We start from the raw sequence: 24,840 nt of genomic DNA, 5'->3' as shown, positions 1-24,840 counted from the left end.
GTTTTCCCTGAATCACACTTGTGTTGCCTTTGCAAGAAGATTCTGCATGTGAATTATTACGACTAAGTATTTCATGGTCATTATTGATACTTTATAAATTATTACAGTATATTCTACGTTTCTCATTACATGCTTTGGTAGATTTGCTTTGCTCTTGCTGTGTGTTACTAATGTCATTAATTGCTGGTTCTGTCTCTCCATTTTGATCCTACAAATCCTTGATTTCATGGTCAGTCTACATATTAATTTCTGACTTAATTTCTTACCCCATTCTTGTTTTTCATAATCTAGTTTCTTGCAGCATCCTTCAGTTTTTACTTCAAGGTTTATAACCTTTTGTTCAGTGCATCAAACTTAGTATTACGTTGTGCTGTTCCCACATTAATTTCCTTTAATCTATTATCCGTTTTCTTTTGTATTCCTTTTTGTTCTTGAAAATTAATTTTCACTTAGACATCATATACTGATCATCGTACTGAATTGATGAGGTGTCAGCTGATGCTATATGCTAACTTAATGTATGTAACTCATCTGTTGGCTCGTTAGTAATGTTAACGTCGGAGTCATTTTCTCTGATATCATCATTCCAATCAATCACTTTATTCTGACTACGTACTACACATCCTGGGTCCACATTAACATTTTTTTGCTGCTAAATCTACATTTTTATTGTCTTCAGTATTAATTAATTCTACATTACCATTTAAATCATTTGTGGCTACTTCAAAATTCTCAGTGAGATCATTGGTTTTTTAATTCTCTATTTCAGATTACACACCAAAATGTGAATCTATGTTTTTACTAAAATTATTTTTGACTGAATTGGACATAAAATTAAACCCATATCTGATTTCACTATGATTTATTTGTATCTGACCCACCGAATCATCCCTACTGCTGTGTGACTGAATTCGTTTTCTACTGCCAAGAGCATATCTCAATTCTTTTATCCACACATTTTACTAATACTGATGTTCCAATTACAAATCTTAAGAGTGCTATGTGCAAGCATACAATTTACTCTACTTTTCTTCCTTTATATATTATTGTTGATTCTCACAGCTTTTGGCTGCACCCCTAGCTGCAATTCCGCTGTTGTTGTGTGCTGAAACAGACACATCAGTTGTGCCCTATTCTGCTAACTGCAGTCACCACTATGTGCTCTCACTGCACGTGTTGTCCATGGATGTCTCGTGCTGCTATGGACGCTGCACCATCTTGTAGCATGACGAATCTTTAAGTGATGATTTACAATGTAATCCCATCGGCCATGCACACAACATTAACTTTTATTCTCGTAGCACTTCAGCACTTCCTACTCCTGATTTACACTAATATTACTTTCATAGCAACAAAAAATTTGATTTAGTGTCATCAATTATTATAGTTCAACAAAAGCTCAACAACAATTCAAACACAGTTCTTAGCCTATTTGTCACAGTTCTTTTGCAGTTCTCTAGCCATTTACAGTTCACATGTACACAGTCTTTCCTTCCGCAGTTTGCTAATTGGGTACAGTTCAGTTCTTGTTAATGAAAGCCTAAAATCTAGCCTCCTCATTTGAAAGCACTTAAACTTCAGCAATATTCCCCGCAAGGGTTGCCATGTATGGCAAGAGAGAGAGAGAGAGAGAGAGAGAGAGAGAGAGAGAGAGAGAGAGTGGGAGTGGGAGGGGGGGGGGGTTACATTTGTATGATAAATACCTTCCCTCAGAAATATCCCATCAGCAGCTACTGTGGTGAACATGGACAGCACTCAAGAGTGAAGACTTGTACACAAGTCTGTGTGTATGACAGCACTGTGCAATGTGAGCCGTGATTGAGGGAGTGGCAATCCCACTCAGCCCTTTGGCCCGAAGAGCACTAATTGCAGTGCCACTTGCACCACCAGTGGCAAGACTGATGATGACATGTATGAATTTGGCAGCTGTCAGAGATGTGGTTGATGACAAATACAGTTTGCTAATGGTTGTGGTTAAACAGTTTACCTTGCATATCTGTGATTTTGTCGCCAGCAGCCTGGAAAGGTGGCAACCTAAAAGTACACATCTGTGTTTCATACTGGTGGAGCCCATGCTGATAGTTATACAGGGTGATTCAAAAAGAATACCACAACTTTAAAAATGTGTATTTAATGAAAGAAACATAATATAACCTTCTGTTATACATCATTACAAAGAGTATTTGAAAAGGTTTTTTTCACTCAAAAACAAGTTCAGAGATGTTCAATATGGCCCCCTCCAGACACACGAGCAATATCAACCCGATACTCCAACTCGTTCCACACTCTCTGTAGCATATCAGGCGTAACAGTTTGGATAGCTGCTGTTATTTCTCATTTCAAATCATCAATGGTGGCTGGGAGAGGTGGCCGAAACACCATATCCTTAACATACCCCCATAAGAAAAAATCGGAGGGGGTAAGATCAGGGCTTCTTGGAGGCCAGTGATGAAGTGCTCTGTCACGGGCTGCCTGGCGGCCGATCCATCGCCCCGGCTAGTTGACGTTCAGGTAGTTACGGACAGATAAGTGCCAATGTGGTGGCGCTCCATCCTGCTGAAATATGAATTGTTGTGCTTCTTGTTCGAGCTGAGGGAACAGCCAATTCTCTAACATCTCCAGATACTGTAGTCCAGTTACAGTAGCACCTTTGAAGAAAAAGGGACCAAAAACTTTATTGGCTGAAATGGCACAGAAAACGTTCACCTTAGGCGAGTCACGTTCATACTGAGTTGTTTCCCGCGGATTCTCAGTGCCCCATATACAGACATTGTGATGGTTGACTTTCCCATTAGTGTGGAAAGTTGCTTCATCACTAAACACAATCTTTGAAACGAAAGATTCATCTGTTTCCATTTGAGCAAGGATAAAATCACAGAAATCGATTCTTTTAATCTTATTAGCTGCAGACAGTGCTTGAACCAATTTCAGACGATAAGGTTTCATAACTAACCTTTTTCGTAGGACTCTCCATACAGTTGATTGTGGAATTTGCAGCTCTCTTCTAGCTCTGTGAGTCGCTTTTCCTGGGCTGCGAACAAATGCTTGCTGGATGCGTGCTACATTTTCATCACTCGTTCTCGGCCGTCCAGAACTTTTCCCTTTGCACAAACACCCATTCTCTGTAAACTGTTTATACCAACGTTTAATACACCACCTATCAGGAGGTTTAACACCATACTTCGTTCGAAATGCACGCTGAACAACTGTCGTCGATTCACCTCTGCCGTACTCAATAACACAAAAAGCTTTCTGTTGAGCGGTCGCCATCTTAGCATCAACTGACGCTGACGCCTAGTCAACAGCGCCTCAAGCGAACAAATGTACAACTAAATGAAACTTTAGAGCTCCCTTAATTCGCCGACATATAGTGCTTAGCTCTGCCTTTTGTCGTTGCAGAGTTTTAAATTCCTAAAGTTGTGGTATTCTTTTTGAATCACCCTGTATATACTGACATCAAACTATGATTAGACCTAATCTATTCACATGTACAGTTATGGTATAGAATAGTTCACCCCCCACTCCCTCATCACCCTTCCATCTCTACCCCTAATAGTACCAAGAACCTGTTACTATTTAATAATTCAAACAAAGCATTTATCTAACTTTACACAGACACTTGTCAGCTTTCTTCATACAGTCAACATCAAGATCTGTCTAACGCAATTATTTGAGTTATACAGAATCACATTCTTGAGGCCAAGTGTTCTGGTAAGTTGTAGGTATAGTGGTTAATAAAGCATTCTTATACTTTGTTCATAAATAACTGAGAATGTTCAGTTTCCTGCCTGATAACCACTGACAATGTTTTATAGACTTTTTCTCCAGAATACGAAACATTGTCCTGAATCCTTGTACCGTAGAGACAGATAGCATAGTGCGGAGACGATGGTGCTGTACAATTAAATAGTTGTTGTAGTATTTGTTGAAATGTGTAGTAATGGACAAAGGGGAGTTTCTCACTAACAAAGAGTCTATAGCCTCACCAACTTGTGCACTACGTCATCTTTATGAAAACCGCAGTGTTACCTACTTCACTGGGTATTTGTAATTGTGATGATGCACTAGATCACACTTAATTGAATAGAAATGTAGTTGTAGTACAGGAGTATTCTAATTAAATTTAAACTTTCAAACTGCTGCAGAAATAACACCACTGTTCAGAATTCCATCAAATTGCAAGAGAATATTATTGGAGAGAGGAAAAAACATATGGCAGAAAAAAATGAAATGCTACAAAATGTAGCAATAGATGGCACTGTAAGCTTCATAATTTAATGATTCTCTACTGCAAATGACAAATGAATCACACAACAATGCCTAAGGTGTACGCTTGACGTTAAACAAACTGTACTGCTCAGTGTGCATGGGCCTACAGGTGTGATACTCTTAGTTACGTAAGCCCATCCACCATCACAAGGTCATATCACATCAGATGGGAAAAATTGGTTTTTTATTTTTAACTGTCCTGAGGCAAAAACTGCATGTAAAGCATCAATCAAAATCAAATTGGATTATTAATTTCTGTGTGACTGGTACAAAGCATGTTCAAAATGCTGTCCATCGTTTTCTGCAACAAGTTGAAATTGAGAAACAGTATGTTCCACAACTGATGGAAGTGTTTCCGGTGTCACGTTCTGGATGTGTTCCACAATGTGTGCCTTCAGTGCAGCGAAGTTGGCAGTCAGAACACTGAACACATCATATTTCAGATAGCCCCACAGCCAGAAGTCATACAGATTAAAATCAGGTGATTGGGACGGCCAGGCTGTAGGGAAATGGTGGCTGATAATTCTAGCATTTCTGTAATAGTTCTTCAGCAGCTGGTTAACTGGATTTGCAGTGTGCAGAGGGGTGCCATCTTGCATAAACATGATCCCATCCACACATCCACGCTGTTGGATAGCTGGAATGACATCATTGCACAAAAGATACTCACAGCGCTTACCAGTGATGGTACAGGGTGCAGGACCTGAAGCTCCTGTCACTTCAAAAAAATATGTAGCTATGGTAAATGATGCTGTAAACCCTCACCACACAATGACTGTTTCAGGATGAGGTGGTACTGGTTGATTTGCATGTGGATTTTCCGTTGCCCAAATTTGACAATTCTGTTTATTCACATATCTTGTGAAGTGGGCTTCATCTGTCCATAAAAACTTCCACAACCAATCATTGTCGACTTTCATGTGAGCAAGAAAATCTAAAGCAAAGGTCTCTCTTGGTGGCGGGTCAACAGGAAGCAACTTGTGAACATGGATATTTTCCAATGAATTGCAAAGAAGGATGTTTCATAAGGATTTACGCACCATGCTCAATTGTATGTGCAGTGTTTGGGCAATTCCCCATACACAATACGTTTGTACACCACCAATTGTCTCCTCCTGCATTGGAGTGACCACTGCTTCCACTGACGTCGAATCAATTCATTTCCTCCCTCTACCATGTTGCACACCAAAATCACCCGTCTTTTCGACTTTCTGAATCATTTTCTCCATTTCCATGGCAGTCATCAGCCAATGCCTTTTTTCAAACCCTTCAGGGCCGAAACTTCTGCAGAGCAATGTGTGCACATTCTTCTAATGCAGCTGTAGAAGCTGAGCACAATCCTGCACTGTGACAGTCATGGCTAATGTCGCACATGTGAAAGGAGAAACAACCATGTACCCGTCGTGTTTATACCAACTTCAGTGGGTCGTGCACATGACAGGTGTTTTTATTGACATATTGTGACATACAGTGCCATCCATTGATCAATTTTCACACATTTTTTTTCTTCTGCTATACGTTTTCCCTCTTCTCCGATAATATTCCATTGCGATTTGTTGTGATTCTGACCAGTGGTGTAATTTCTACAGTGTTTTGAAAGCTTAACTTGTAGTAAATGATGATGATGATGATGATCATCATCATCATGATTTTATGTTCATAATCCTAATTTATATAAATTGCACCAGGTAGTGTTCATTTCTGCCAGTCACATGGTTATGATATTGCGTTCTTTTCCTTTCCTTTGTTTAAAAAAGTTACAAAATGTTCTTGATAGCTGCTTAATTACATTGACCAGTGTTGTATTTTCTAACAGGTGAACCATATGCTGAATCAGCTAGACAGAGGAAATATTTTAAACCTAGCTGGTGGCACAGAGACCACAATGAATCAGGTATATATTCACTATACCTATGCTGTAGTCATGTTCGCAATTAGTTTTTTGCTTATGTGATTTCTATAAATATGGGCAGGGTAATGCTGTGAACTGTGCTTTGTGTACTGTGCAGATATAATTTTTCTCAGATCCAGTCAAATATTAGTTATACTTCTCAATGGGATTGTTTGATATTTGTGATAATGGAATTGTTAGGAAGAAATGAATGTGAAGTTTGGGAGTCAGCATTAATTAATTCTATAACTATAAAGTATGTGTGTGAAAGTTCCTGGTTATTCAGATGATCTTATTTTAAATTATTATGAGTCCCTGAGAGTTATTCACTTTCCGAGGCAGGTGTATAATAGAGTCCAGATTTCTGTGTAAACACAAGTTGCCTGAATCTTTGCATGTGTTGCCATTTGCTGGGTAAATGTATATTTTGAAGATGGTATCAATTGGGACACTTGTAATGCATGTTATATCACATTTTTGACCTTTTTTTGCAATAATGTGTGTGACACCATCTCTTATTGATTTATTCATATGAACTGCGCCAAGATGCAGTACATAAGCAATTCTGCAAATATGTTGTAGTTTGTGAACTTCATAGAGAGCTCAAGTGCTCTACTTCAGCTCGGTAGTTGTCGGTAGAAGTCAATATACTTTGTGGCAATAAATTAAATTAAAAAAGGGTATTATTATTGTTGTTGTTGTTGTTGCGTAATGCTGCTCCATATGTGATGAAGGCTGGGAAAGCTATTAAATATTTTTATCATACCTTGAAGTGTCTAACATTGCTGGCCCACGCGCTACATCATGTAACTGTGAAGGTGCTCCAAAATTTGATTGTGTGAATACACTGTTACAAACAAAGATACAAACAAGGAAAATTGATGCACAAAATAGAAAGGTTTTAAACTGTTGATAGCAATATGTCATATGCTGCCCTTGTTTTCCTATTGAAGGTACTCTTAAAAGCACTTGTCCATGTTGCTGGATTTAGAGATATTCTTCCAGATTTAGCTGTGCCGCTACAACCTTTTTTAACCAGGTGGGGTACCTGGATTAACGCTGCCATCTTTTACTGTGGTAATTTTGATTACATTGTCAGTAAGAGACATTGAATTCTTACAGATATTTTGAAGTGAGATCTCTTTGCTTCATTCAACCGAAAAGCCTTAACATACGGCAGTGTAGGTTTCTTGCTTCATTTTTGGGCTGTAGGTTTTTGAAGTCACTAACGCAGTTTGCATTAGATATTCAAGGAAACAGATATGAGGCAAGACCACATTTACTTCAAATAAAATTCCGTTAATTTTCTTTGAAAATACCAAAGTTGCAAGTAACAGGTGGAGTCCCGGACAGTTATTGTAAAGGTTAAAGATCTTTGCAATCATTCTATGGAGAAGTAGGTGTTGTTTTTAAGATAACAAAGTTATCATATCATATCCTGATTTTGAGTTTTCAAAGAAGACAAAAATATTTTGTTTAAATGATGACATGATGAAATGATGAAATGAAAAAGTGTGAAACAACTATCAACTTGACCAGACTTTATCCAAAATTTCTTCACCGAAATATGTATGTGTACTCCTTGTGACATAGAAACATCATTTTCTGTCACATATTTTAATTATTTAACTGCCTTATTATGCATATTTAATGATATGATATTGCATGGATGTATGCATGGATTACGATTTGATAGTGCATGAAAATCTGGGCTCTAGTAATAACATTATGAGTAATTTAATAGGTAAAGGTATTAATTCACCGAATAATTTAGGTGCTGAGTCACTGATAGACACATAAAGAAGGCAAGAAATGCCTGCTAGCTTTCAGATGAAGTCTGGCACATTGTTTAATCAGCTAGGAAGTTTCTGTACTACACACACTCCCATGCAGAGTGAAAAATATGGTATATACTTGAGTATAAGACAACCCTGAATATAAGATGAGGCCCCCCCCCCCCCCCCTTTTATGAGTGGTTTCTTGGGAAAAGCACACTCTGACTAATCAAATTTACAAACTATTATTCATGAAAGGGATATGTCTAAATGGTTAACATTATTCCTATTCTGTATTTATGCAATTTATTTATTGTTGACATTTATATATGATATGAAGAAATTAAATAAACAAAAGGAAATTTTTGTAATTATACTCTGCATTCTCTTGCTGGGGTATCTGTAATCCTATACTTTGTATTTTCTTGCGTGTCTGCATATGTTCCATCAATTGTCTGTTTTTCACCTGTGCTCTGCAGATATGTACATGGGCAGGGGGAGTGGAAAAGGTTGTTACATATGGCTTACGATGACAACATACAGAAGGCCATTTGGTTAGGGCTTGTAAGTGGACATTCATTGCTGCCGTTAAATGACAGAACAGGATATTAGGTAAAATAAAGAGAATATATTCAAATTTACAGTATACAAGGGGTACGCCTAGGGTTGGAAGTTACCAGGTTTACGCCAGTTTAGGAGATTGAACTTCTAATTGAAATGGGCAGCAGAAGGGGAGGTGGTTCATGTTAACTTACGTTGATGGCCAATCATGAAACGTAGAACTGGAGTCTTTGCCTGCCATGAAAGAGGTATGTTCTGCTTGAGGTCTGGATCACAAGAGAGTGAGGCAACTGTGTTCTGCACTGCAGAATGCTCCAGCATCCACACATGTAACCTGTATCCCACCCACGCTGTTTGATAAAACCAATGATGTGAATTCGCTAGCAGTTTCAGCAGAGGGCTGAGGGCATCTCTTGTCAGCAGCGTGAACTGGATGGAACTGCATTGGTTCTGAAAGGCAGGCAACTTGTGTCATGTATGCACTATGGAAGTTGCTCTAGGAGCAAACTTGTAAGGATTTGACTGGGGTCTTCTAAATAAAATTTTATAAACCAGTTGCTTAAAATATTGCTTGACTTACTGCCACCCTGTACATTGCTTACCCGTTCAAGAGGAGTGGTGACTCACATTGTTTACAAAAGGATGTCAGTCACTGCTAAAAAGACGGTTTGCCCTAGTGGGAGCCTTAATGCTGTGGGAGGGTCCTGTTGCAATTGTTTTCTTTTAGTGTAAGTGGCAGGGGACTTAGATGTAGTGAAGTTTATCAAATTTCATGAGTTAAGAAAACAGTAAAATATTAACTGTTCAGATTTTGCGTGGCAATACAATAGCTCCTGTAATAACTAAAATCATCATCGTCCAGATTATCAGTTCTTAAAATATATGAAGTTAAAATCATTAAAGAAAGCTTCACAAAGGAGGAATGAACTATTGTGGTTTCTTTTAGGTTGAGGAGAAAAAAATCTATTATTAATTTACTGTTTCAGTAGTAAACTCATTGTCATAGAAAGCAGAAGCTGTCCAAACTGGATCAGCACTGATCTTTAAATGGTTTACAGCCCCCCCCCCCCCTCCCCTAAAATGTGTAGTTGTTTGTATTTTCTGGAAAATATTAGTCTCGTTTCTCCATAGTTGAACTAATACCAAAATATTAAATGCAACAACTTCATTACAGAATACTTAATTCTGTAATAATCAAAGTATTTGGGTAAAAAACATAATAAATCAGCTTACTGCAGAACATTAACACGTGGTGTGGGTTATAACTGGACTAAGTGCATCTGAAAAAGTGTATTAACCTAAGTAAAAACTTGCTATGTCGTCTGACTATTTTTGCAGCTAGTAGTTGCACAAAGTTTCTCAGAGTACAAAATATTAACACATTTCAGTAAAATGGAGGTGTCACTTACTAAGTTGTAGAGATGCGGTACCATAAACCTTGTATAACCCAAACCTTATCTATATTAACTCATGTTAAAGTAGAGAAGTACAAAGCCTTTTTTATACTGACAAAATCCTGGAGTTACGGGTGAAATCAGGGAATAGCAAAGGCTGCGCATCAAAACCCATGAATTTCTAATATTAACATTCTACCTACTCAATTTACATTACCTTGTATCACATCATAGAGTAATAGTCCTTCTAAGCATTGTGCACTATCGCATACTTAAGCATACAGAGAGAGAGAGAGAGAGAGAGAGAGAGAGAGAAAGAGAATTATTACACCTAGATCAGGATTCCACAGTTGTTTCGACTGGAAAAAAATTGTAGCATAAACTCGCCAGACCATCTAATTAGTTATGTTTGCCTTAACTTGGATACGTCATTGGAAATGGCCAATACAGCCACATAATTGTGAAAATCTCAGAAAAGCAAAAGGAAATATATACCTATTCATAAAAAAAAAAAAAAAAAAAAAAAAAAAAAAAAAAAAAAAAAACACCTGAGACAAATCATAATTAACAAGGTTTGAAATGTGACCAAGTAGTGGTCTGAAGGGAGACTTGTTTGTGTGACTAATAATGTAGGTCTCAAAATGGGTAGTTATAATTAATATTTCTCATAAGTTAGTGGTCAACATAGAACACAATATTGTCCAGCTGCCAAATGAGGATCTGGTATGACCTTAAATATTTGTGGTGTGAGTGTACTTTGTGTAAGGGTTTTGTAGTCATAACACAGTTTTGACTTACACTCATTAATTGTAGAAACCACATAGCGCTTTTAATGCTTATCTAATTAACAGAAGCACAAAATAAAATCATCAATGTGTGTCACATCATTACATCACATTTATTAAAAGAACATAAGGCAAAAGTACTTAAGGGAACAGATCTGTGATAAATCATTAATATCCATTAGAATTACGAAAAAATACTGCTCATTAACTCATTAAAACCATGGTATGACCTTAAATCCCTTTAGCAGAAAAACACAGGAAAAGTTATTAATTGACATTAATTTAAGGAGATAAAATTTGAAAATACACCAAGAAAGTACAAGATCTGATGCTTAGAGTAACACATAGATTTAATATTTTTCCCAGTAGCGTCACTCAACTGCAGTGTTTTACAAACAACAATTATCAACAAACTGTTCTTTATAATTAAAATTACAACTAGAAAAATTAAAGGAATAGACCAGAACAGCACTTGTTTGATTGTCATTTGAAAATGAGGATCGGTTACAACCTTAGTTTTTCCTCTAAAATGACAAAGTTGTGGAAAAACTATCTGTCTTGTCCACTGATCTTAGAGTTTACTGTTTTCAGAAAATTAAGGGGCTGTGATGTGGCATAAAATAAGCATGTAAAACAAAGTTGTAGGCATGGAGAAACACAAGGCAAACTCTAATAAAGGTAATTAAAATGTTTGTGCACGGTGATGTAACAGCTAACAGTATCCTCATCCATCTGTACCACTTCACATGAAGAAGGGAAAGATGGCAGTGAGTTTATAATCAGTTAATAAAGTATGAAAAGATTCTCAGCTAGAATGTGGTTCTCTGTGACAGAAGCTAATGCATTGTTCCTAATCAGAATTCCGACTGATGGGAGAGGAATATGTGGGTTATCCGGCAGGGGAGAGCTATGTGTGTGGCTTTGACAAAATTTAATGGCACTTCTCTCTATTAGGGTGATGGAGTGGGGTATTATATGCAGTGTAACACATGTCATGCGGGATTGGAAACAGCAGAGAGGTAGGTGCTGAAGAGGTGGTAGTGTTAGAAGGGTGAGTGGTAGGTGGCAATCTAGAAGCAATCATTTTTTTGAAGTGCAGCTGGTGGTGTGTACCAGCAGTATAACACTAAGTATGCATAAAAATATAGGAAGTCAATGCTGGCTAACAGACAATCAAACTCTGGTAATAATCCACACAGAGCGAGACCATATTTGTACTGAAAAGATTTTCATTTTTGTATGATGATAAATATAGCAGGTTAATTCAGATTATTAGTACAGTACTTGCTGTAAATTTAAAACAGAAATATGGGGACACAGTGAATCTCTGTACTGAATTTCAACAAACACAAAATTCAGGAAACACTGGCCAGTGGTTTTAGGAGTTAGTTGTCTGCATAAAATTTATAACCGAGTCATCTCAAGTGAACAGAAATTTTGATACGTAATTGTTGGAGCATATGAAAGAGTACTGCAGGACTTTATATGCTGGGTAAAACACATAGGCAAGGAAAAAGTAAATGTTGGTTTGTGTGGACACAGGACAGGAAAGTTTTGTAAAGGAAGACTGAAGCAAGACAGTCAATTCAATGGTTATAAGAATTAAAAAGTGCAATTATTGTCAGATCTTAGTGACACCTTGAAAGAAAACAGGGAAATAGATGCTTTTAAACCAACAGTGGACTTAGCTCATCTGCAGAGCAATGGAATATCAGTTACAAAAATCAGATAAAGATTTGAAGTGTAATTGTCCTTTGAAGAATAAAAAATAAGAATAATTGACACCGCAAAGAGGGGCTCCATATTCTAGATTTGACAACAAAAGGAAACATTCAGTGAATATGACTTGTAATAAGTAGAATTTTAGAAAAATTTTAGTACGGTAAACTTGATACATTCATTTGAAAGAAAAAACAAAAATCTTGTCAGTAAAAGAGATATATAAGTGAAATATAGTATAACATAAAATTCTACAACAAAGCTGAACAACAAAAGTAGTTAAATTCACCACATTTCAAAGATCTATACAGTAGATGATAGAGGGTACCTTTAAACACCTCAAACTCTTCAGAATTGCATAAACTTCCTACATAATACAAATAGGAGTGCACCTGGGCCATCCTCAAAAAAATATTAATGGTCAGTTATTTATTTATTTATACGTCTAGTTCCGTAGGACCAAATTGAGGAGCAAATCTCAAAGGTCATGTGTTGTGTCAATACATTAAATTACAACAGAAAAGTAATAACAGATGAAATAAAATATTTATGAACCCAAGAAGTCAAGCCATAAGTTTGAGTAAACGCAGTCAGCAATTTAAAATAGGAACCAGTTTAATTTTTCAAGCAACTTCTTGACGGAATAGAAGGAATGACCCATGACAAAACTCATCAGTTTCAATTTGAAAGGGTGTGGATTACTGCTAAGATTTTTGAATTGTTGTGGTATCTTTTTGAAAATGGATGCAGCAGTATACTGCACACTTTTCTGCACAAAAGTTAAGGAAGTGCAATCCAAATGCAGATTGTATTTCTTCCTAGTATTAAATGAGTGAAATTTGCTAATTCTTGGGAATAAGCTGATGACAATAACGAATATATATATTGATAGGCCAATGTCAGAATTGTCAGATGAGCGAACAGGAGTCAACAAGAGATTCGTGAACTTACACCTCTTATTTCCTGAACTATCCATTCTGAGCCAAAAATATCCTTTGAGAATGAGAAGAGTTACCACATTGGAGGCATAAAGTCTATAGAGCCCTTAAGGTGCTCACATCTGTGGAGCAAGGAATAGTAGTCTACTTTCATCAGAAGGCACAGAAATGGTGCTTACAGCAAAGAAGAAAGTAAATAGAATGGATCATGACATTATAATGAAATGAAAGAAAGTGTCATGATCAGCTGGGGACTCTGTTGTTACCGATCACAATGTGCTATCTGCACATCCGTGGAGATTAATGTGTCTTAAGAAACTTCTCATCACAACAACTAAGCATGAAATACTTCAACAACAACAACAGAGTTTAAAACATGTATAAGAAACTTACTACAGTAAATAGGTTCAATGGAATCGACAGTCAAATGGGCCACCTGTGCTCACAGCATGTACTTGTGCAATGAGAAGCAGCTCAGTGTACTCAGCACTCACATGGTTGAGTGGTGAACTGCGACAGGCTGGCAGTAGACTTTGCCCTGAGGCTGGTATGTGCAGATGCAGTATCTGGTGTGGTATTGTATCCGATGCACTGTAGCACCCAGTCTCAGCTCACAGCGGAATAACAGCCATGGGTTCTGACTGACCACACAATGTAAAACATGAGCAAAAAGTAAACAGGCACTCTATAGACCAGATTGTGGGAACAAATCATGTTTCTGATAGCATTGTACATGGGTAGGGAGTGGAAAGAAGGCTGTTACATACAGCTTACGCAAACAATATACAGCAGGTTGAAGTCCGTGTTTATTGATATCTTGATGCCATTGAACTTTAATATGGGATCTTAGTAGTAGTAGTAGTAGTAGTGGTAGTAGTATCAGCTTTATTCATCTGTAGATCTCTTGTTACAAGGATATAGGACATGTCAAAGCATTTACAAGTTTAGATCAATTTAAAATACACATATATTTACAGACTTCTAGTTAGAGACAATCATTAGATTTGCTCCTGTTATACAATACTTTTTTTTACAAATAACTTATTTAATAATGTAATGCCACACTGTTCACTTACATCTCACTATCAGTCGCTGCACACACTATACACACGTTGTTTCATAACACTTATCTCACTACACACACACACACACACACACACACACACACGCACGCACGCGCGCGCGCGCGCACTGATGATCTCTGGGCCATTTTCTGTACCACTACTTCCCATTTGCTACCCTGGAAAACTAATTCAGCGTCTCTCCATTATGAGTGAGATGTTGAGTTTAGAAAGAGGAAGAGGTGTTAGCGTTGTGCTATGCGTAGCTTGGGGATAAGTATTTCTAGAAAGGAAAAAGTTGGGAAAAAACATAAAGTGAAAGTTTTATGTGGAATGTTACATATATTATTATTATTATTATTATTATTTATTTGTATAGCTTTTTTTTTATAAGACCCCTACTCTGTTTTATAGAAGTAAACCTTCAATGTGTAAAATGTATTGCATAACAGGTACATTTTAGCTGCCTTTTTAAATAAGTGTCTTTTTGCAATTTCTTTAATCTCTTTTAGTAGTTTATTGTACAGTTTTATTCCTTGGTAGAAAATTCTGTTTTGAGTTTTATGTTAATTTTTTTTGGTAAATGTAAGTTGAGTATATCTCTTGTTGATTGGTCATGTACAGAGCGGTTTGTGCAGTAATTACCAATGTTATTTTTGACGTGTAAAACTGACTGATAAATGTATTCACATGGAGCAGTTGAAATCCTCAGTGTTTTGAACAGATCTTTACAATGAGGCCGACTAGTATTTTATCCTTATGGCTCGTTTCTGGAGTTTGAAAATTGTGTTCATATTTTGTGCATTTGTTCCCCCAAAAAAGAATGCCGTAGCTAAGAACTGAGTGTACATATGAATAATATGTAAGTAAAAGACACTGCATGTTACACACCAATGATAGCATTCTAAGGGCATAACACTCTGATAATATTCTGTTGGCAAGTTCCTTTGTGTGTTCACACCCCTTCAACTGAGAATCAATATTCAATCCTAGATATTTTGCATTTGTTACACAGTCTATAGAGGTGCCATATACATTTAATTTAACATTGTCATTTTTCCTCTTCAAACTGAAGTTCATGGCATTAGTTTTCTTTATGTTCAATGTCACTTTATTACTTATTGACCAATCATAAACTTCCTTGAGAGTTTCATTTGCTTTCTCGGCAAGGAGTTCTCTTGTGTTCTCAATGACTATAATATTACTGTCATTAGTGAAGAGAATTTTTTCACCATGAGTAACACTACTGGGAAAGTCATTGATGTATATCAGGAACAGAATTGGTCCTAATATGCTACCTTGCAGAACCCCTGTATTAATGTATTTTGATTCTGATAAGAGTTTTACTAAATGTTTGGATCTATTTGAAGTATTTATTTATCTTACCCATCGAAACATGTATTTAACATGCATGGGCAATGTTACAATAATTACATTTAGATTATTGATACACAATATATATAGATTACATGTTATTAAGTAAAAGATCATTTACGTATATTTAACATAGCATTCCTGAGATTAACATAGCATTCCTGAGATCAAATCATGTCAGCACTATACTGTATGGGCACTTCAATATAAGCCATTTTTTAACTCATTTTTAAAAATTCTACCTGAAAACTACTTCAGGTTGTTTGGCAGAGAATTATAAAATATTTTTCCCTTAATGAATGGGGTATTTGGTGTTAGATTTAATCTTCTGCTCACCATATGAAAGTCTGAATTGTGTCTTGTACTGTAATCATGGATTTTCATATTTCTGTTTGTCACTTTTTTGTCTTTTTTCACTAATAGTATTGATTGAAACATATATACTGCATAGATAGTCATAATATTAAAATTAATAAACAGGTTTTTGCAAGAAGTTCTGAGTCTTACTTTTGCCATAGTTCTTATTACTCTTCTTATATTGTATTGGCTACACCCACTCCACAATACAATTCCATAGGATAGATGGGGATACACCAACCCAAAATACACTATTTTTATTGCTTCAATATCTAGATATTGAACTAATCTCCTTAGTAAATACAGACTAGATGTTATTTTACCACAGACATGATCAATTTGCTGATTCCATGAAAGTCTGTCATCTATATATATCCCCAGAAATTTACATTCTGAACAGGTATTTTCCTGAATGTCCTCATTTACAACAGTATTTTTATTTGAGTCACTTGTATGTGTTACCTCTACTCTTTGTACCCAATCTGTTAGGTATGACCGATACCAGTCATTAGCTACCCCTCTTATTCCCAATGCTTCTAATTTATTTAATAGAATCTTGTGGTCTATTGTATCAAACACCTTAGAAAAATCCAAAAATATGCCTGTGACACACTCATCTTTATGAAGGGCATCAAGTACAACTTTTGTGAATTCTACTATGGCTGACTCCATATTTTTGTCACTATGGAAACCAAACTGTGATTTGCTTAAAAGATTGTATTATTCAGGTAATTTATTAATCTGTCTTTCATAATTACTTCTTTTATTTTTGAGAATGCTGAGAGTAGAGAAATGGGCCGGTAATTTTCTGTTGTTGTTGTTGTGGTCTTCAGTCCTGAGACTGGTTTGATGCAGCTCTCCATGCTACTCTATCCTGCGCAAGCTTCTTCATCTCCCAGTACCTACTGCAACCTACATCCTTCTGAATCTGCTTAGTGTATTCATCTCTTGGTCTCCCCCTACGATTTTTACCCTCCACGCTGCCCTCCAATACTAAATTGGTGATCCCTTGATGCCTCAGAACATGTCCTACCAACTGATCCCTTCTTCTGGTCAAGTTGTGCCACAAACTCCTCTTCTCCCCAATCCTACTCAGTACCTCCTCATTAGTTATGTGATCTACCCATCTAATCTTCAGCATTCTTCTGTAGCACCACATTTCGAAAGCTTCTATTCTCTTCTTGTCCAAACTATTTACCGTCCATGTTTCACTTCCATACATGGCTACACTCCATACAAATACTTTCAGAAACGACTTCCTGACACTTAAATCTATACTCGATGTTAACAAATTTCTCTTCTTCAGAAACGCTTTCCTTGCCATTGCCAGTCTACATTTTATATCCTCTCTACTTCGACCATCATCAGTTATTTTGCTCCCCAAATAGCAAAACTCCTTTACATAGGTGTGCCCTATGCTGCTAACTACACTCACCACTATGTGCTGTCACAGCACATGTTTTCCATGGATGTCTAGTGCTGCTATGCATGATGCTCCATCTTGTAGCATGACGAATCATTAAAAGATGATTGACAATGTAATCCCATTGACCATGCACACAGCATTACTATTATTCTCGTAGCACTTCAGAACTTCCTATTTCTGATTTACACTAATATTACTTTCATAGCAACAAAAAATTTGATTTAGTTTCATCATTTATTATAGTTCTCTTAAAGCTTAACAACAATTCAAACACTGTTAATCGCCTATTTATCACAGTTCTTAAGCAGTTCTCTAGCCATTTACAGTTCACATGTACACAGTCCTTCCACAGTTTGCTAATTGGATACAGTTCTTGTTATTAAAAGCATAAAAGTTAGCCTCCTCATTTGAAAGCACTTAAACTTCAGAAATATTCCCCACAATGGCAAAAGAGAGAGAGAGAGAGAGAGAGAGAGAGAGAGAGAGAGAGAGAAAGGGGGTGGGTTACAGTTGTATGATAAATACCTTCCCTCAAAAGTATCAGACAGCTCTCAGAGTGAAGACTTGGTCACAAGTCTGTGTGTATGACAGCACTGGGCAATGAGAACCATGATTGAGGGAGTGGGAATCCCACTCAGCGCTTTGGCCCGAAGAGCACTAATTGCAGTGCCGCTTGCACCTCCAGTGGCAAGACTGATTACATGTATGAATTCAGCAGCTGTCAGAGAAGTGGTTGACAGCAAATACAGTTTGCTAATGTTTGTGGTTAAACAGTTTACCTTGTATACCTGTGATTTTGTCACCATCAGCCTTGTCAGCTTTCTTTATACTGACAACATCAAGATCTATCTAACACAATTATTTGAGTTATACAGAATCACATTCTTGAGGCCAAGTGTTCTGGTAACTTGTAGGAATAGTGGTTAATGCAGCATTCTTTTACTTTGTTCTGAAATAACTAAGAATGATCATTTTCCTGCCTGATAACCACTGACAATGTTTTATAGACTTTTTCACTAGAATACAAAACTTTGTCCTGAGCCCTTGTACCCTAGAGACAGATGGCATAGTGCAGAGAAGATGGCACAGTAGAATTAAATGGTTGTTGTAATATTTGTCAAAACATGCAGAAATGGACAAAGGGAAGTTTCTCAGAAACAAAGAGTCTATGGCCTCATCAACTTGTGCACTACTTCACCTCTATGAAAACCACAGTGTAGGTAACCTCACTGGGTATTTGTAATTGTGATGATGCACTTGATCATACTTAACTGAATAGAACTGTAGTAGTAGTACAGGATTGTTGTAATTAAAGTTAAACTTTCAAACTGCTGCAGAAATACCACTACTGGTCAGATCGCCATCAAATTGCAACAGAATATTATTGGAGAGAGGGGAAAACATATGGCAGAAGAAAAATAAATGGTTACAAAATGTAGCAATAGATGGCACTATAAGCATCATAATTTAATGATGCTCTACTACAAATGACAAATTAATCACACAGCAATGCATAAGGTGTACGTTTGACAGAAAACAAACTGTACTACTCATTGTGCATGGGCCTACGTAAGCCCATCCACCATGGCAAGGTCATATCACATCAGATGAGAAGAATCGGTTTTTAACTGTTCTGAGGCAAAAACTGCAAAGAAAGCATGAATCAAAATCAAATTGGATTATTAATTTCTGTGTGACTGGTACAAAACATGTTCAAAATGCTGTCCACAGATTTCTGCAATAAGTTGAAACTGAGAAACAGCACGTTCCACAACTGATGGAAGTGTTTGCGGTGTCATGTTCAGGATGTGTTCCACAATGCATGCTTTCAATGCAGCTAAGTTGGCAGTCAGAACAATGAACACAATATCTTTCAGATATCCCCACACCCAGAAGTCATGCAGATTATAATCAGTTGATAGGGATGGCCAGGCTGTAGGGAAATGGTGACTCATAATTCTAGCATTTATAGCATCTCTACATCCGCGCTGTTGGAGAGATGGAATGACATCATTGCACAAAAGACAATCACAGCACTTACCAGTGATGGTTCAGGGAACAGGACCTGAAGCTTCTGTCACTTCAAAAAAATATGGAGCTATGGTAAATGATGCTGTAAACCCTCATCACACAGCGACTGCTTCAGGATGAAGTGGTACTGGTTGATTTGCATGTGGGTTTTCCGTTGCCAAATTTGACAATTTTCTGTATTCACATATCATGTGAAGTGAGCTTCATCTGTCCATATAATCTTCCACAGCCAATCATTGTCCACTTCCATGTGAGCAAGAAAATCTGAAGCAAACGTCTCTCTTGGTGGCGGGTCGACCGGAAGCAACTTTTGAACATGGATAATTTCCAATGGATAGCAAAGAAGGTGTTTCATAAGATTTTACGCACCATGCTCATTTGTATGTCTAGTGTTTGGGCAATTCTCCATGCACTACATGTTTGTACACCACCAATTGTCTCCTCCTGCATTGGAGTGACCACTGCTTCCACTGACGTAGAATCAATTCATTTCCTCCCTCTACCATGTTGCATGGCAAAATAACCCGTCTTTTTGAATTTCTGAATCATTTTCTCCATTTCCACGGCAGTCATTACACCAATGCCTTTTTTCAAACCCTTCAGTGTCCGGAACTTCTGCAGAGCGATGTGTGCACAGTCATCATTCTTGTAATACAGCTATAGAAGCAGAGCGTGATCCTGCATTGAGACAGTCATGGTGAATGTTGCACATGTGAAAGGAGGAAAAACCATGTACCCATCATGTTTATACCAGCTTCAGTGGGTCGTGCACATGACAGGTGTTTTCATTGACGTATTATGACATAGAGCACCATCTATTGATCAATTTTCACGCATTTTTCTTCTTTTGCTATACGTTTTCCCTCTTCTACGATAATATTCCATTGCGATTTAATGTCATTCTGACCAGTGATGTAATTTCTACAGCATTTTGAAAGTTTAACTCTTAATGATAATCACCCTGTAGTAGATGATGATGATGATTTGGTGTTCATAATCCTAATTTATATAAATTGCACCAGGTAGTGTTCATTTCTGCCAGTCACATGCCTATGATATTGCGTTCTTTTCCTTTCCTTTGTTTACAAAAGTTACAAAATGTTCTTGATAGCTGCTTAGTTACATTGATCAGTGTTGTATTTTCTAACAGGTGAACCATACGCTGAATCAGCTAGACAGAAGAAATATTTTAAACCTAGCTGGTGGCACAGAGACCACAATGAATCAGGTATATATTCACTATACCTATGCTGTAGTCATGTTCGCAATTAGTTTTTTGCTTATGTGATTTCTATAAATATTGACAGGGTACTGCTGTGAAATGTCCTTTGTTTACTGTGCAGATATAATTTTTCTCAGATCCAGTCAAAAATTAGTTATACTTCATAATGGGATTGTTTGATATTTGTGATAATGGAATTGTTAGGAAGAAATGAATGTTACTTTCGGGAATCAGCATTAATTACTTCTATAACTACAAAGCACACATGTGACAGTTGCTGGTTATTGAGATGATTTTATTTCAAATTAGTATGAGACTGTGAGAGTTATTCACTTTCCAAGGCAGGTGTATAATAACTAGAGTCCAGATTTCCGTATAAACACAAGTTGCATGAATTTTTGCATTTAAGGCCATTTGCTGGGTAAATGTATATTTTGAAAATGGTATACGTGTATGACACCATCTTTTATTGATTTATTCGTATGAACTACGCCAAGGTGCAGAATGTAAGCAATTCTGCGATTTTGTTGCAGTTTGTGAACTTCATAGTGAGCTCAAGTGCCCTACTTCAGCTCGGTAGTTGTCGGTAGAAGTCCAAATACTTCGCGCCAGTAAAATTAAATTATAAAAGGGTATTATTATTGTTGTTGTTGTTGTTGTTGTTGTTGATGCGCAATGCTGCTCCATATGTGATGAAGGCTGGGAAAGCTATTAAATATTTTTATCATAGCTTGAAGTGTCTAACATTGCTGGCCCATGCTCAATACAAGGAATAAGAATAATCTTCACAAGGATTTAAAGTCACTTAGTCTAGTACAAAAAGGTGTGCATTATTCAGGAACACACATTTTCAATAACTTGCCAGCAGCCATAAAAAGCTTAACAACCAATGAAATTCAGTTTAAGAGAAGCCTAAAGGATTTATTGGTGACCAACTCCTTCTACTCCATTGATGAATTTCTTAGTAACACCAACTGATTTGTATATAAGTACAACATAACTTCTGCACAATTTCAGTGCAGTAATGTGTTCATTGAAAATTTGTGTGTGTGTGTGTGTGTGTGTGTGTGTGTGTGTGTGTGTGTGTGTGTGTAAGTATAATCTAACTTCTGCACCATTTCAGTGCAGTAATGTGTTCATTCTAAATAAGTATTACAGTAGTTGTATTACGTTTATTACCTTATAAATAAATAAAAAACTTTTTTATTTTAAATTCAGTGCATTAGTATTTGTAAAATGACTCTTAGTGTACATTAAAAAATGACGATCATTCCACTTGGGACCTGTGGAATGGTACATTAGCTTATTTGTTTTAGTTGTAAATATGTGTCATGTATTGTTGTTTTTCTGACATGTTCCACATTCTGGAGGACCTCCTCACTACGGATCAATTGGAATGAAAGTAAATCTAATCTAATCTATTCTAATCTGCATCATGTAACTGTAAAGGTGGTCTAAAATTTGATTGTGTGAATACACTTGCCCATGTTGCTTGATTTAGCTATATTCTTCCAGTTTTAGCTGTGCCCCCCCCCCCCCCAACCTTTTTTAACCGGGTGGGTACCTGGGTGTTGTTAGTAAGAGACATAAAATTCCTACAGATCTACAGAAGTTGACATCTGTTTGCTTCATTCTACTGAAAGGACTTACGGTACTGCAATGTAAGATTTTTGCATCAGTTTTGGACTGTAGGCTTTTGAGGTCATAATGCAATCTGCATTAAAGATGCGGTAGTGATATCCTAGGAAACAGATATGAAGCAAGACCATATTTACATCAAAACAAATTGTGTGCATTTTCATTTGGAAATACCAAAGTTAGAAGCCACAGGTGGAGTCCTGGACAGTTATTGTAAAGGTTAAAAATCTTTGCAGTCATCCTGTGGAGAATTGGGTGTTGCTGTTTTTAGGATAACAAAGTTATCAGATCATATCCTGATTTTGAGTTTACAAAGAAGACCAAAAAATATGTTGCAGCAAAATTGTAACAAAAACTATCAAATTGATCAGACGTTGTCCAAAATATCTTCACCTAAGTATGCATCTGTCACTTATTGTGACATAGAAACATCATTTTCTGTAACATATTTCAATTCTATTTCTGCCTTATTATCGTATTTAATGATGTGACATTGCATGAATGGATGCGATTGATAGTGCATGAAAATCTGGTCTCTAGTAATAATATTATTAGTAATTTAATAAGTAAAGATATTAGCTCACCAAATAATTTAGGTGTTGTGTCACTGATGGACACACAAAGAGATAAGAGATGCCTGTGAGCTTTCAGATGAAGTCTGGCACATTGTTTAATCAGCTAGGAAGTTTCTATACTACACACACTCCCATGCAGAGTGAAAAGTATGGTATATACTCAAGTATAAGACAATCCTGAATATTTGATGAGCTCCCCCCCCCCCCCCCCCCCCCCCAACCCACCATTTATGAGTGGTTTCTTGGGAAAAGCACACTCTGACTAATCAAATTTGCAAACTGTTATTCATGAAAGGGATTTGTCTAAATGGCTAACATTATGTCTAAATGGTTAACATTATGCCTATTCTGTTTTTATGCAGTTTATTTATTGTTGACATTTTGATACGATATGGGGAAATTAAATAAACAAAAGGAAATTTTTGTAATTATACTCTGCATTCTCTTCTTGGTGTATCTGTAATCCTGTACTTTGTATTTTCTTGCGTGTCCACATATGTTCCATCAAATGTCTGTTTTTCACCTGTGCTCCGCAGATGTGTACATGAGCAGGGGGAGGGGGAAAAGTTGTTACATGTGGCTTACGACGACAACATACAGCAGGTCATTTCGTCAGGTCTTGTAAGTGGACATCCATTGCTGCCGTTAAATGACAGAACAGGAAATTAGGTAAAATAAAGAGAATATATTCAAATTTAGAGTATACAAGGTGCACGCCTAGGGTTGGAAGTTACCAGATTTAGGCGAGTTTAGGAGGTTGAACGACTAATTGAAATGGGCAGCAGAAGGGAGGTGGTTCATGTTATCATACATTAATGGCCAGTCATGAAACGTAGAACTGGAGGCTTTGCCTGCCATGAAAGATGTCAGTTCTGCTTGAGGTCTGTATCACAAGATAGTGAGGCAACTGTGTTCTGCACTGCACAATGCTCCAGCATGCACACATATGACCTGCATCCCACGCACGCTGTTTGCCAAAACCAAAGGTGTGAATTCGCTAGCAGTTTCAGCAGAGGGCTGAGGGCATCTCTTGTCAGCAGCGTGAACTGGACGGAACTGCGTTGGTTCTGAAAGGCAGGCAGCTTGTGTCATGTATACACTATGGAAGTTGCTCTAGGAGCAAACTTGTAAGGATTTGGCTGGGGTGTCCTGAATAAAATTTTATAAACCAGTTGCTTAAAATATTCCTTGACTTGCTGCCACCCTGTACATTGCTTACCCCTTCAAGAGGAATGGTGACTCACATTGGTTACAAAAGGATGGCAGTCACTGCTGGAAAGACGGTTTGCGCTAGTGGGAGCCTTAATGCTGTGGGAGGGTCCTGTTACAATTGTTTTCATTTAGTGTAAGTGGCAGGGGACTTAGATGTAGTCAAGTTTATCGAATTTCATGAGTTAAGAAAACAGTAAAATATTAACTGTTCAGATTTTGAGCGGCAATGCAATATCTCCTGTAATAACTGAAATCATCATCGTCCAGATTATCAGTTCTTAAAATATATGAAGTTAAAAATCATTCCAGAGAGCTTCACAAAGAGGAATGAACTATCGTGGTTTCTGTTAGGTTGAGGAAAAAAAAAATCTATTATTAATTTACTGTTTCAGTAGTAAACTAATTGTCATAGAAAGCAGACGCTGTCCAAATTGAATCAGCACTGATCTTTTGATGGTTTATAGGACCCCATAAAATGTGTAGTTGTTTGTGTTGTCTGGAAAATATTAAACTCGTTTCCACATAGCTGAACTAAAATCAAAATATTAAATGCAACAACAACCTGACTGAAGACTTAATTCTGTAATAATCAAAGTATTTGGTTAAAAAAAC

The 24,840-nt window shown here is 37.0% G+C and overlaps 1 protein-coding gene across 1 annotated transcript in view; it reads left to right on the top strand.

The window, feature by feature from the left end:
• The window catches only part of LOC126249022 (uncharacterized), a 907,745-nt gene that overhangs the window by 412,042 nt on the left and 470,863 nt on the right, over nt 1-24,840 (top strand). Inside the window, exons 13-14 of the mRNA XM_049950624.1 lie at nt 6,086-6,163; nt 20,732-20,809. Coding sequence (XP_049806581.1) covers nt 6,086-6,163; nt 20,732-20,809 — 156 coding nt within the window. The remainder of the gene's footprint in view (nt 1-6,085; nt 6,164-20,731; nt 20,810-24,840) is intronic.

Source organism: Schistocerca nitens, chromosome 3, assembly GCF_023898315.1.
Source record: "Schistocerca nitens isolate TAMUIC-IGC-003100 chromosome 3, iqSchNite1.1, whole genome shotgun sequence".
Classification (NCBI taxonomy): Eukaryota; Metazoa; Arthropoda; class Insecta; order Orthoptera; family Acrididae; genus Schistocerca; species Schistocerca nitens.
The sequence above is the reverse complement of the archived record's forward strand: the minus strand, read 5'-3'. Positions and strand labels throughout refer to the sequence as shown.